Source organism: Sus scrofa, chromosome 4 (assembly GCF_054392235.1).
Source record: "Sus scrofa isolate SSC_HxYL_T2T_F1_AM1 chromosome 4, Sscrofa_HxYL_maternal_Yorkshire_Landrace_v2.0, whole genome shotgun sequence".
Classification (NCBI taxonomy): Eukaryota; Metazoa; Chordata; class Mammalia; order Artiodactyla; family Suidae; genus Sus; species Sus scrofa.
Genome location: NC_139386.1, coordinates 61998927 through 62014623, shown reverse-complemented (window position 1 = coordinate 62014623; position 15697 = coordinate 61998927). Strand labels below are relative to the sequence as shown.

Below are 15697 nucleotides of genomic sequence, written 5' to 3'. Positions count from 1 at the left end.
ATCTTCTCATGGAGAATAGCCATGTTTTGCTTTGTTTCAATATTACCGTTGTTGCTTTTTGTTATTCTTTTTTTTTTTTTTTTTTTTTTTTTTTTTTGTCTCTTTAGGGCCACAGCATATGGAGGTTCCAGGCTATGGGTTGAATTGGAGCTGCAGCTGCCAGCCTATGCCACAGCCACAGCAACTTGGGCTCTGAGCTGTATCTGCATCCTACACCACAGGTCACAGCAATGCTGGATACTTAACTTACTGAGTGGGGCCGGGGATTGAACCTCGTCCTCATGGATACTAGTTGGGTTCATTCCTAGCTCACTAGGCCACAATGGGAACTCGCTGCTGTTATTCTTGTTGCTGCTATGTATTTTAAAGAGATAGGTTACTCTATATTTCAAAAAAAATTGTGGTATGAATCTGGTGGATGAAACTCTCCTTCTTTTGACTTGCCCATATCATCTCCTTTTTTTTTGAGGGGGGGCAGAGTTTTATGTAATATAGTTATTTAGAAATGTTGTAGAACTAATAATTGTTAATTCCTTATTCATGATAAAATTAAATAAAAAGCATTATTTTGACTCAAAAAGATTAATTTAGTAGCATCACTTAATGCAGAAAACATCAAAAAATCATGAAATGTAAAATGGGGCAATTACCCTTTATTGTGCACTTTTTTTTAATCAGTAAGCAAAATCAGCAGTTCTGTGTGGTACAATATTCAATACCATCTGGAGTTTCGAGAGGTATGATACTGAATTTCCCAAGATGTCATGTTGCTTGAGTATAAGTATGTAGAGAAGAAAGTAGAGTGAGAGGAGGGGAAAGGTTAGACAATTTCTCCCAACTTATAAATAATTGAGAGAGTTTTTCTTTGCCATTCAGGGCTTCCAATACTGATTACTGTCAAATCAACACATCCTGTTATATTAATGCAGCTCAAACTGTAAAAAATTAATTTTTTGTGGATCACACAATTGTCAATGTAGAAAATCTCAAAGAAGCAACAGCAATGACACCACCTCTTGGGACTAAGAAGCAATTACAGCAAGGTTGTGGAATACAAGGTTAATATATAAAAAAGTCAGTTGTCCTCCTATACACCTGCAATGAATAACTGGAATTTGAAATTCAAAACACAGTATGATTTACAAGAGCACTAAAAATATGAAATACTTAGGTACAGCTCTAACAAAATATGACCAAGATCAGTATGAGGAACAGTACAAAATTCCATGAAATAAATTCTAAAAATCGAAACAAACAGAAAGATATTCCATGATCATGAATAATAAGGTTCAATATTGTTAATATGTCAGTTAAGATATAAGTTACGATATGGCACCAAAGATATACAGATGGCAGTAAGTATATGAAAAGATTCTCCACATCATATGACACCAGAGAATTGCTAATTAAAACTAAATGAAATACCACAACGTACCTATTAGAATGGCTAAAACTTAAAACAGTGACAACACCAAATGATGAAGTTGTGAAGCATCAGGAGCTCCCATCCATCACTAGTGAGAATGCAAAATGGTACAGTCACTTAGGAAGACATTATGGGAGCTTAATACAAAGCTAAACAGTCTCTCCATATATTCCACCACTAGTTTAATACAAAAAGCTAGGTATTTATCCAAATAAGTTGAAAATGTATGTCCATATGAAACCCTGAACATGAATGTTCATAGAAACTTTATTCATAATTGTCAAAACTGGGAAGTAACCAAGACATAACCTTCAATCAATGAGTGGAGAAACTGTAGTACATCCATTCGATGGAATTTTATTCAACAATAAAAAGAAAGCTACACAACGTCATGGAAGAGCCTTAAGTGCGCATTGCTAAATGAAAGGATCCAGTCTAAAAAAGCTACTGAAGTAGCTTCTGTACTGAATGACTCCAACTATATGACATTCTAGAAAGGCTAACCACAGAGACTATAAACAGATCAGTGGTTGCCATGGACTCAAGGGGAGGGAGGAAGGGATGAGTCAGTGTAGCACAGGAGATTGTTAAGGGCAGTAAAACCATTCTGTGCTATACTGTAATGGTGGCTACAGGGCACTTTGCATTGGTCAAAACTCACAGAACTGTGTAATACCCTAGGAGTTCCTGTCACAGCGCAGTGGAAACAAAGCCAACCAGGGAACATGAGGTTGCCGGTTCGATCCCTGGCTCAGTGGGTTAAGGATCTGGCATTGCCGTGAGCTGTGGTAGAGGTCACAGATGTGGCTTGAATCCTGCGTTTCTGTGGCTATGGTGTAGGCCAGCAGCTGAAGCTCTGATTTGACCCCTAGCCTGGGAACCACCATATGCCATGAGTGCGGCCCTAAAATCATCAATCGTAACTAATATACCACATGAATGCAAAGCAATAATAGGGAAATTGTGTAGAGGAAGAGTGGGTATAAGGGAATTCTCTACTCCCTCCTCAACTTTTCCATAAACCTAAAACTACTCTAAAGAATAATATCTATTATCAAAAATATGCATAGTAAGGAAAAAAATAACTCATAAAATAGCATATATATAAACATGTATAAAATACATAATATATATTCATGTATAACAATAAATAAAATAACTATACATCTCTTTTCAGGATAATTTTTAAATATTATATTCTGCTATTTTCCCTCTCCTAATATAATGCTTTTACAGGGTCTGTCAATGGGAGGTGAGGGCATGCAGTTATGCTAAATTACATTCACAAAAAATTTGATTGTGAAGGAAACTAGGATTCAGGAGGACCGTTGTGGGGGTCTGAAGGGCTATGAAAGAATTATTTTTTAAGGATATAATGCTGTCAACTCTAAAAATATATTGCTAGCAGCCCATTCCTTTTTATTCTTTGGCTATTTCACTTTAGTTCAAGGAATAAACATACTTGAATATAAAACTGCATATTAAGAGTAGACATCAAATTTTCCCAATGAGTTAAAATGTGAGGAAAACAGGGAGTTCCCATCGTGGCTCAGTGGTTAACGAATCTAACTAGGAACCATGAGGTTGCAGGTTCAGTCCCTGGCCTTGCTCAGTGGGTTAAGGATCCGGCGTTGACGTGAGCTGTGGTGTAGGTTGCAGACGCAGCTGGGATCCCGCGTTGCTGTGGCTCTGGCGTAGGCTGGCAACTACTGCTCTGATTAGACCCCTAGCCTGGGAACCTCCGTATGCTGCGGGAGCGGCCCCAAAAATGGCAAAAAGACAAAAAATAAAATGTGAGGAAAACGAACACATACCAAGTCATCGATGCTGACCATTAGAACATTCTGATACACTCCGCCGTCTTTACCTTCAATATCACAATCAGATGATGCTACTGGCAACAGAACAAGGATCAGGGGAGGAATTCCGAAGATATACCTAAAAGAAACTAAATTCAACAGGAAGTAAGAATAAGCTCAATGTCCTAAGTCACGTCATATCATTTGCTGGTGGTGTTTCAATTGGCCTGAGCACTTATTTCCAATAATAATAACAAAGCATTTAAAAATGCATCTTGATTTTTGGATAGTGTGGGAAGAACTCTAAAGTTCAATATTATGCAACAAAGTAGCACAGCATTTTATTTTATTTTATTTATTTATTTATTTTTTTGTCTTTTGTCTTTTTTTTTTTGTCTTTTGTTGTTGTTGTTGCTATTTCTTGGGCCGCTCCCGCGGCATATGGAGGTTCCCAGGCTAGGGGTTGAATCGGAGCTGTAGCCACCGGCCTACGCCAGAGGCACAGCAACGCAGGATCCGAGCCGCGTCTGCAACCTACACCACAGCTCACGGCAACGCCGGATCGTTAACCCACTGAGCAAGGGCAGGGACCGAACCCGCAACCTCATGGTTCCTAGTCGGATTCGTTAACCACTGCGCCACGACGGGAACTCCAAGCACAGCATTTTAGAGTTTAGGTCTCTTTTGTTTTTTATTTAGAAATTGATCTTTGGGCAAGTGCAAAACAGATGGGATGACAGTAGAGTCTCTTTGCTTCATCAACAGAAAAACATGTTAACTACAGGTAAAAAAGGTATAAATTTTTGAAATTATATGGTCTATGGCATGTGATTGTATATTTATGTAAAACTGGATGGTTGTTCAAGTGTCCAGCTGCTTCCTAGAGGCACCATTGCAGGAAGTTTATTTCCATACTGCATGGTGGTTATATTCTTTCTTTCTTTCTTTTTTTTTTTTTTTTTAATCTTTTGTCCTTATAGGGCCGCACCAGCGGCATAAGGACATTTCCCAGGCTAGGGGTCTAATTGGAGCTATTGCTCCGGCCTATGCCAGAGCCACAGCAACGCCAGATCTGAGCCATGTCTGCGACCTACACCACAGCTCACAGCAACGCAGATCCTTAACCCACTGAGCGAGGCCAGGGATCAAACCTGCAACCTCATGGTTCCTAGTCAGATTCGTTTCTGCTGTGCCACGATGGGAACTCCTGTATTCTTTCTTTTTAATGAGGCACCTTAAAGGGCTTACCTTTACCAGAACTGTGCCAAAGTTGATATTTATATTAGCAGAATTTTTATCTTTTTAGTAACTTCGTGTGCCCAGAAAATCATATTGTCTTCAAACACAGCTCTTGACATGTTAGAAAAACCCAACAAATAAATTCATACCCTGTTAACAAGTAATTTTCATCTATTTTTAAATATGTCTTCCTGATTAGGGGCCATTGTTAATCAAAAGGAATGAAATTATGAGTGGCATCATTCTGGGCAGTAGTAACACACTGATAGAAAGCCAGTAATTAATTCCCTGAGACATCGAAGTCTGGTTACATAGGGATTTCCTCATAAAACTACCAGAGTTTCTTGTTTGCATCTTTCTGTTAAGCTCTTGAGTTATGTTGACAACATATTTCCTGTGAATTTCCCCAATTAATTTTAACTATACTTGTTGAGTACATTTCGCACATAAGCCTCCTCTTAAGATTATAAACAATACTCCCTAGAACCCGAGGAAATAATATTGTGACAACCTGAAGACTGTTAAATATATCATAAATTTTCCAATAACATTGTCATTTATTTCAGCATTATCTATCACATAAAATTGAGTAGCACTCTCCAATAAATTATGCGCTCTTAGTGATCCGTATAATTATATAGAAAATGTAGGCTGGGTAACAGATATGGGAACAACATGAATTCCATATTTCATCTGCAAGTGCCACTGACACTTGACAAGATAAGAGAAATAAAGCGAGATGCAGAATCTGTTCACAGTTTGGCCACTAAGTGTCTATACGCATGATGAGCAAGAATGCACTTAGAAGATTAAAAACGATGATGATGCTAGTTACCTTTAATTGAGTACCTACTATGTACCAGGCACTATTCTGTGCCTTATACTTACTATTGTTAAGGATAAAAAGGGTCCTGCCTACTAAACTTTTTGTAAAAACAAAATAGTATGTGCCAGGTCTGGATTCTACTCTGAGCTTGCTGCTTCACCAGGATTTGATCATAAATGGCCATGATCTTATTATCACATTGGTCTTCTGAGTGAAAATCACTTCTATGCACTATTATAGAACTCTTCCTCTCTTTCTTCTATTACTATCCCTTCATCACAAAGATTCTCAAACAATGATCAATTGCTAATTATTTATTGGGTCCTAACTTCATAATCAGGTTTGTATAGATTACACAGAGTCAAACCTTTTCTCTTATCTGTTATTTTACAGATGTCTGGCAGGTACACTTTGAGAAGAATAGAGTGTAAGGAAAAGCATACAGTGTATAACTTGAAATTAGCTTCAAAGGAAATATAACAAAATGGTTAAACATTAGAATAAAAAAAGAGACATTTTTGCCATTATACATAAATGTCATTTCAAAGGTCCACATTTTATGTTTTAATAAAGGAGGTTGTTTTATTTTTTATGAACACTAGTTGTGTCCTCTTCACTACAATTTTCTTTTTTTCCTTTTTTTTTTTTTTTTTTTTTTGTCTTTTTGTCTTTTTCTAGGTCCGCACCTGGGGCACCTGGAGATACCCAGGCTAGAGGTCTAATTGGAGCTGTAGCTGCCAGCCTACGCCAGAGCCACAGCAACACGGGCTCCGAGCCACATCTGCAGCCTACACCACAGCTCATGGCAACGTCCGCTCCTTAACCCACTGAGCAAGGCCAGGGATTGAACCCACAACCTCATGGTTCCTAGTCGGATTTATTAACCGCTGAGCCACCACGGGAACTCCCTCTTCACTACAATTTTCAATATTTAGTGCTCCCAGAATTCACAATGACCTATTCATTCATTGATGTCATTTTAACAATGCTTTCAAATGATAGCTTGATGGAAATTTCAGTCTTTGTGTAATTACAACTAGCGTTTCAATTTTAAAATATTATTTGCTTTTACCTATAAAGAGTGTCTTTGGTTGCCATCACTGTTGTTAAATCACTCAGTTCCAGGTATACTAGGGTGATGCAAAACACGGAGGAGACTTGAGGCTTTTGTCTTGGTGTGACTGAGTGAATGGCAGAGTATCTTAAAAGTGTCACTTACCTATTTTGTAAAACGAAAACTTTAGACTAATCTCTTGATGTCCCTTTCAATCCTTAAGCACCTTAATTCTGAGTCTATTTCCCTTCCTTTCATCCTTCCTTCCTCTTTTTACAGCCGCATCTGCAGCATATGGAAGTTCCCAAGCTAGGGACTGAATCAGAGCTGCAGCTGAGGGCCTATACCTCGGACACAGCAACAGCAGATCTCAGCCACATCTGCGAACTACGCCACAGCTTGAGGCAACTCTGGTTCCTTGACCCACTGAGTGAGGCCAGGGATCGAATCCGCATCCTCACAGAGACTATGTTGGGTTCTTAACCCACCAAGCCGCAATGGGAGTTCCATGACCACAGTAACACTTTTGATCTTAGATTGTGCGATGGACAATGTTGCAAACACACTCTGAATTTTGAACTCACACCTCATAGGTTTCCAGCTATCTCATTAATGGCTTGCAGTTGGTCTGAGAGTGAAGCCTTTTTTCCACACCATAATGAAGGTAGTATTAACACTGCCTAGTTTGGGTATGCTTTTAACTCTGTTCTCATAATAGGAAAGGATTTTGCTTTTATTTTTGCTTAGTTTTAGATTATGTGTAGATACCCATCTCAACCCCCACCCTGAACTTTCCTTTAGGTTACAAAAAAGACAAACCATAAGAAATAATGCAAGGCAAGCTTGGACTTGTGGAATTTTCTTAGGATTCCCTAAAGGGATTGAAATTGGAGAATTTGTTTTCAATAGGGAATTTGGTTAAACCAGAATGATGGCTGTCTAAAAAATTCTTGTTGGTTTTTAATTTAAGCCAAATAATACATTCAATCCTGGATGCTTAAGTTATGGGGTCAAAGTGAACATAAACAAATTAGTTTTCACAGTCCTTTAAATTTAATCTTTCATTAGTCTTTAAGATCAATCAGTGTTTATTGACTATAATAAACATTACACAGTCCTATTTTCACTGGGATTTAAAAAAAGGTCAAAAGACATTCAGAATGAAATGAAAGACATATATGAACATACAAGATTTGGCTTTAATATGAACAATTAGCACAAGTGAGTGAATAAAGAGAAAAGTTAATAAACAGTAGGAAATAACCATATTATGTGGAAATCAGCTTTTTAAGGTTATAAAAATGAATTTGATTATGCTCACATAAAGAGATCTAATATCTGTCACAAATACATTAAGATTGGGTTATAAATTCAATCCACAAGTCTTGTGATAAGCATTTTGGAGGCCATCCTATAATACTGCATAAAATATTACATTTAATCTCATAACCATTTCATGAGGTAAGCACTACCAATTATTAAAATTTTTGCAGGTGGAGAATCTGGGGCCCAAATTCTTTCCCATAGAAAATGTGTTTCATAAGAGGCAGGATTTAAATCCAAGTTTATCAAGTTGAAAAAATTTTAGCTTTTAGCTTTTAGCCATTGAGCTGTACTGCTTCCTACAAAAATAACTGCACATATGTAGTCAAGAGAAAGGTACAAAAATCCATCTTCCTGCACATGAATCTTACTAATGCACTTCCTTGGTCAAGCTCTGAAACACTGCATCACATATTCTTACTTCAGGAAAAAAAAAACCAAAAACACTGATTATTTGCTTTTATTACACTAGGTTACATGTCTGAGGAGGGCATAAAAAAAATCTCATTGCATATGTGTGAATTCAACATGTAAGTTGGTTCTATGAAATAACTTTCCATTTTTGTTCAAGATATTTGAGCATTGATATATGGCTATATATAATTCTTTATACTTGTTCAGGATTTTATCATTTGTTTTCAATTCTCTATTTTTATTACTATTCCATATTTGGGTCCTCAAATATGACTAAATTACCTAAACTAGATAGCACAGTTGCTAGATAGCACAGCATAGTAGGTCCTTAATGTACTCAACTCTCAAAAGAAGTAGCAAAAAAAAAAGGGAGTAAAAAGTAAACCCCCATCCTATGTAAGTTGGTGCAGCCACCATGGAAAACAGTATGGAGGTTCCTCAGAAAACTAGAGATAGAGTTGCCATATAATCCAGCAATCCCACTCGTGGAACAAAACTATAATTCAAAAAGATACATACACTTCTATGTTCATAATAGCACTATTCACAATAACCAAGACATGGAAACAACCTAAATGTACACTGATGGATGGATTAAGAAGATGGAGTACACACACACACACACACACACACACACACACACACACACAATAGAATACTACTCAGCCATAAAAAAGAGCAAAACAATGCCATTCGCAGCAACATGGATGCAGCTAGAGATTATCCTGCCAAGGGAAGTGAGTCAGAAAGAGAAAGACAAATACTATAGGATATCATTTATATGTGGAAATTAAAATATGGCACAAATGAACCTATCTACAAAACAGAAACAGACTCAGGAGAATAGACCTGTAGTCGCCAAGGGAGAGGAGGTTGGGGGAGGGGTGGAGAGGGAGGTTAGGGTTACCAGAAGTGAGTTTTTCCACATGGAAGGATAAACAACAAGGACTTACTGTATAGCACGGAGAACTATATTCAGTGTCCTATGATAAATCATAACAGAAAAGAATATTAAAGAATATATATATATGTGAAACTGAATCACTTTGCTGAACAGCAGAAGTTAAAGCAAAATTCTATACTTCAACAAAAGAAGTAACCCCACCCTGAAGGATCCAGTGAAATCTGTGGGAACAAAATGCAGAAAGCCACTCATAATTGCTGTGAGTAGGGGTTTAGAATTCTAGTATTTTGACTGCTGATAACTTATGGCACATGATTAATATACACATAATTCAGGACGTGACAGCTCCTTGTTAATAATGGCCGCCTTAGTTTCCTTTTCTTGTTTTACCTTTCTACTTTAGACCAGAGGTGATGGAAGAATTAGAACTGGGGACTGATAAAGGAGCAATTGCAGGAGCTCCAATGGACATTAAGGAAAGCAGGGATAACAGGGATATACTTAATTTCTAATTCTATATTAAACTTCTGGAGGATGCCCATTACAAATCTCCTATACCCTAAACTGGCACCCCCTCTTTATCTTGTTATGGATATGATACTTCTTGGTTATGCCAATTTTTTTTTTTTTTTTTTTGGTCTTTTCGTTTTGTCTTTTCAGGATCACACCCTCAGCATATGGAGGTTCCCAGGCTAGGGGTGGAAGTGGAGCCATAGTTGCTGGCCTACACCACAGCCACAGCAACACAGGACACAAGCCCCTTCTGCGACCTACACCACAGCTCAGGGCACCAGGATTCTAACTCACTGAGCCAGGACAGGGACTGGACCCCTGTGCTCATGGATACTAGTCAGGTTCCTTAACCACTGGGCCACGATGGGGAACTCCTTGGTTATGTCAATTTTTGATGCTTTAATATATATGAGAAGAGAAAGGCCTCTTTTGACCTAACGGTGCAACCAAGAAAGGGCACAGACCAGGCATCAAACACAAGAACAATCTGCTCCTATTCCGCCACCCTCCCCCACCCGTCTCCTTCTGCTTGAGGAAGTAATTTACTGTTAAACAGTAGAATTTCCCTCAGCAGATCCTCTCCATTCACATCTCCTATCCCCCTTTTCCCCTTCCAGTCAGCTTTTGTACTCTTCACATAGACCATACGGCTGCCAACGGAATCCAGTTCGCCTCCACTCTGCCCCTGTCCATCTTAGGTCTGTATTCCGCACAAATGAAACATATTAGACCTCAGCAAGGGTCTAGAATTTAGAAGTATGCCTGGTAACTCTGCCTGCATCAAGGAGCACCCACTTAGGAAAAAAACAAAAAACCCGAAACTGGCCTTTCTCAGTGCCAGCCCGAACACTTGGGTTTCCAGAAAAAGACACAAAGTACAGCCCCAGTCGGAAACTCCCAGCCTCAAAGAGGGGGGAAAACGGGGTTTTCCAGAGACCTATCCCCTTGGGGTTTAAAAGCGCGTCCCTTGGGAGCTTCGCTTTCACTTCTCTAAGGAGTTGGAGCTGCAAGAGCCCAGATACTCGCCGATCCGGGGGCGCCTGTGAGTAAAGTGGCGCGGCCAGGACCCGGGGGAGGGTGGGTTGTGCGCCAGGTTGACAGAGGGCAGCGATGGTGAGGGGAGACTGACCGAGAGCACTGCTACCCCTGAGACCTGGTTGCCCGCTGCCACCGCTGAGCGGCGCGGAGGCTGCAGCGCTCGATCTGGGGACAGAGCCGGCGTCGGGGACTGCTTCTAGCACGCAGCCTGCCAAGCGCAACAGTCCCATGTGCAAAGTGGCTATGGGCCAGGGATCCGACGCGGGTGACTGCCGCCCAGGGCAGAGCCAGGGCTCTCTGCATGTCCAAAGGGCAAGGCCGGGTTGTTCCCGGACGCGCCTGGGCGCGGGGCCCCGAAGCGCGTCCCAGAGTCCCCGGGGCGTGCCCGGCGCGCGAATTCATGCGCCCGGGAGAGGAGCGCTTACCATGGAACATGGTCTGCGGGAGGCGGGCGTGGTCATGATGACCGCAACTGCAGCAGGAGCAAGCTCTCACCGCCCATAGTCACTCCCCGGACCCTGGTCTTCCGCGGAGTTGCCGAGAGTCCACGCCGGGTAGGGCTGTCTCTGCCGCTGGTTCCTCCTACCCACGCCGCGCCTTCTGTTTCATCCATCCCCGGGGGGGCGGCACACACCACGGCCCGGCTCTGCGCTTTGCCTTTCCCATAACTTCCGTAGGATCAGCCGGCGGTGTACTTTCAGTTTCTACTTTGAGCTTGGTCTGCAGGTTCAATCTTTTGAGTTAATCGCTGTGGCTCCTTCACCGCCCCCTGGTCACCTGCGTCCTCCCCTAGCGCTTCCTGTGCGCCTGGACCAAGACCAGAGGAGGGCGCGAATTCCCAAAGCACCGCAGAAGGAATGAGTTGGCTTTCTGAATCAGGGCTATTCGAAGCAAGAGACTCCAGATGACCTCTTGCCGCCTTGACAAAGCTAGCTTTTACTAAGATCTAAAAGCATCGGTTGCTAATATGTCCACGGAAGCCACAAATGTGTAGGGCGAAAGCTGGGCTATTGCAAGTGGACGTCAGGGAAGAGGCGGTGCAGCTTTTGCCGCGGATGTAGTGGACCATGCCAAGTAGCATAGTGGGAAAAAAAAAAAAAAGGAAGTAAAGAATTGTTAAGAGGGACACGCCCTCAGTCTCTCCTACTGCTCAAGTCACTTTCCTCTCTGTCTTTTGTATATGCACCTGCCCAGGTGAGACCTCAAAGAAAAATAATCAGGTGGGTCCGCCTAATCTGGTAAATGCTATCTTTGGAAGGGAGTGGAGACTGACTATAATAGTTAATGACAATGACTGCATCTATCTGAATTGGCTCATAAATTAAATTATCCATCTTGACTGTGTTACAGAGGAGTTCATTTATTTTTTCCAGGACTGAATTATTTAGGTATTTTTCTGTTTCTGTTTGATTTCTGATATTCCACAAAAGTGTTGCTTAAGTGAAGGTGGGTAATGTAAAGTAATAACAGTGATAATATTATGGCTCTCATTTATTTAGCCTTTGCTCTGTGTTAGTATTGTGCTAAGCATTTTATGTATATCCTCTCATACAAAATTTTCTTGGTGGTAGACCATTTTGTTATCTGCAGTTGACAGATGTGGGAACTGAGACTTCCTTAAGCATTTGCCAGCATTCACTTAGCTGGTTAGTAACAGAGCTTGGATCCAAACCTACTCTATACCGGCTCAAGAGTCCACAACTTGGAATTCCTGTGTTAAAAATCCTTGTGAACAATGTAGAAATTAATGCCAGGAGAGAGACAGGGCCATGTATCATGTGGATGTGCCTTTGTCCCAGTGTGGGGACCTCAGGAAAGCTTTCTGGAGTTTGTGAGTTATAAATTGAGACCCAAGTGAGATTCATTACCCTGGGAATGTGAGCGCTCCAGGTTCTTTGTTCTAGTGTGAACAAAGAAAAGAGGGGAAAAAAAGGGAGAAAGACAAAAACAATGAAATAGACGGTGAAACAGCCCCACTTAAGGCTGAAGCTTGGATTTCTGACACCTCTTTTAGTCTCACTTCCCACCCTCAATCTATAGGCAGGTTCTGTCAACTCTACCTCTAAAATAAATCCTGAGTCCATTCTGAATCTGCTCTGTGACTTGCCTGTTGGTTAACCATTAAAACCCTGCTGTCTAGGGAATCTTCCAGTTCTTGCTCTTGCCCACACCCCCTACATTCTCTTCATAGCAGCAGGACATCCGATTAACATTTGCCACCCTCTGTGACCACCTTCTGGTCACTTCTTTCTGCACACCAGGCTTTCAAGTCCCTGTATGATCTGGGTCCCACTGCCCTCTCTGACCCCCTCTACAGTGCATGTCCTTTTTCCTCTTTATGCCCAGCCAAGCTGACTTCCACTTAAAAGAGTATCTAGCACAACAAAGCCATCCAGAAAGTGAAAGAATGAGAGAGCACAGTTGAGGGAGATGGATGAATGGGAATATGTGTGGAAAGAAAGGATGTGGAGGTAGAAAAGAAATAGAAGGAAAGGGGAAGAGAACGAGAGAAGCAAATGAGAACAGGAGGCAGATTGGGAAGGCGGGGGAAGCCAAGTATTTCCATGGGAATGACACCAAGGTGGAGGTGGGGTGTAGAGAAATAGGAGGCTGGACTATAAAAGTGACTTCTATAACTAAACACAAGGTTGGTTATTGATTTATTTCAAATTCTTGAAAGCAGTATTAAGATATGTAATTGCATGCAGCTTGCACTTAAAAAAAAAAAAAAAACTTTCCAGGGACAGATAAAAGAGCATCCATCAATAACTTGCTCAACAGGAAATCTGTCTTCCTGTTTCATGCGGTCACCATAAAACCTGGTTGAACAAGGGCTCGTGCTTAAGCAAACTTTTGGGAAGCATGAGGGGAAATTATTCAGAACACCAGGAGAGGAGATGTAAATTCCTCACTGGACTCTGGCCCCAAGTGTGAAAAATCACTCTAAAGAAAATGTAAAGGATTTGGCATTTTTATTGTGACATGAAGATGGGCACACTCCAGCTACATCAAATTATTTTTCTGTCTATGGTAGAATTAATACCATTTGAAAAAAAGTCCAAAATGTGGTCTTAAATTTGTGATTGATATTTTGATAGGCTGAATATTATTTTCATAAGACAGATAGATAAGGATAAAATGTTTTGTGAATTTTTATATGCCAATATTTTGTGATTAGAAAAATGGAGTGGTTACCATTATGCTCACTCCTAGACAATGAATTGTGCAGAAAAGTCAATAAAGAAACAAAATAGTATATAAAGTTTATGAATTATAACCAATAAATAAAAAAATATTAAGAGAGAAGACAACATTCTTGGAATGAATAATACCATGTACTCAAAAAAAAAATGCAAGTAAAACAACATGAATGTCAATTTAGAGAGAGAATTGTTAAAGGTTAACCAATGTCTTTTTAAATGTTCTATAATCTTCAATCAAAATAGTCATTATTGGTAACCTAAACATCTTTTCTTGACAATGATCTGAACTTTTTTAACCAGCTTAACATGACCATATAGTTTGAGATCTGAATGCTAGCTATCATTCTGTCTATAGATATTTTTTGACTTTCCTATAATTTAATTTTCCAAGCATAATATTCAACATATTTCAAACACACACACACACACACACACACACACACACACACACACTTATTGGACTTCTTTATGGGCATGTGTTCTGTGTAGAACACATGGGGCCTGTGCTTAGAAGGGCCCTGGGCTTGGTTTAATTCTCGGTACTCATTGTCTTGAAATTCTTAATTATTTTTGGACAAGGGTACTCTCATTTTCACTTTGTATTGAACCCACAAATTCTGTAACTGGTCATGCATACTCGCATTTATTAAGCTACTCTTTGTGCATAATAATGCATATCTTCAAGGTGGTTTAAGTCTGGTGGAGAAAACAGATGTTAAATGTGTAATTACAAGGAAAAAGAATATTATGAAAAGGAAATGTAGAGATATATTTTAAAGCAGAGGATTGACTATCTAGACCCTTTTTAAAAATTAGTGAAATTAGAGTCCAAAAAAGGACTCCAAAAGGACATTTATCTGTTCAGCAGAAAAATAGAAGTTCTATTGTGGCACAGCAGGATAGGGATCCAGTATTGTCACTATAGTGGCTTGGGTTGCTGCTGTGACTGAAGTTCTATCACTGGCTTGAGAATGTCCACATGCCTTGGGTGTGGTCAAAAGAAAAAAAAAAAAGAGAAAAATATCTATAAGTGGATAACCTATAGTTCTAATCAGATTTGTTTGCATTTCAAGCCTGAGCTTGAGAATGAATTTTCAATTTTATCAAATGACTACTTAACATCTATTTACAAGGTCATGTTTTTTCTTGTTGCATTCCTGAAGAAACCACAAATTTACCATGATGTTAAATTCAAGTTGCTAATATTTAACTTAGAATTTTGCAACTATATTCATGATTGAGGTATGTTTGTTCTTCATATTATATTCAACTGAGCTGGGGCTATTTTGGCCAGGTTTTCTTAGCTTCCTAAGAGGATTTGGGAATTTGTCAGATTTTCCTAGCTTCATAAAAGGATTCCAGTGTGTTTTCTAGAAACTGTAATGGCTTAAGCATTATATGACTGATTGGAGTTCAACAATGAAACATTTAATTTCATGCAGCCTAGGGATGGAGTAAGATTGCCAGTTCTGAGCATTACAGGAATTAAAATAAAAAAGTTTCTTCTGAAGATTGAATCAAAATAGCTACATCAGACCATCAGGAAGTCTGATGGAAAGAGGTATGTCAAGATATCAATGATTGCTTGAGCCATGTAAATGAATGAAATCATTCAACCTGCAACTTTGAAGAAAGAAGAGAGAGAGAGACAATACCAGGAGAAAACTTGAGACATGGGCATTAAGGGTAGATGGAGAATTGGGTGCCAACCAACAAACTGACAAATCATAGGCAGTGAAGTAGGAGAGGCAGAAGTCAGCTTCCCAGAAAACCGAGAGATAGAATTTCAAAATAGATTAAAGTAGTATTTCCAAATGTCACATAGAAATTGAACAAAGTGAATACTGAAAGGCATGACCACTGAATTTGGCCCAGTGGAGAGTGTGTATGGCCCTCATGAAAACGGTTTGAGAAAAGCAGTATAATTAGAAGCACTATTCCAGCTGTGGCATGTAAGG

At 39.9% G+C, this 15697-nt stretch overlaps 1 protein-coding gene across 5 annotated transcripts in view; it reads right to left on the bottom strand.

The window, feature by feature from the left end:
- Positions 1 to 11350, bottom strand: part of IL7 (interleukin 7) — a 68921-nt gene extending 57571 nt beyond the window's left edge. For 4 of the 5 annotated variants that reach the window (XR_014842858.1, XR_014842859.1, XM_013996658.3 and 1 more), the window contains exons 1-2: positions 10962 to 11350; positions 3241 to 3374 (exon numbers count right to left, since the gene is read on the bottom strand). Coding sequence is in view for 3 of the 5 variants with exons in the window: in XM_013996658.3 (XP_013852112.1) it covers positions 3241 to 3374; positions 10962 to 10971 (144 nt within the window). In the remaining 2 variants the exon portion in view is untranslated. 5 annotated transcript variants of the gene reach the window in all.
- Positions 11351 to 15697: the final 4347 nt, after the last annotated feature.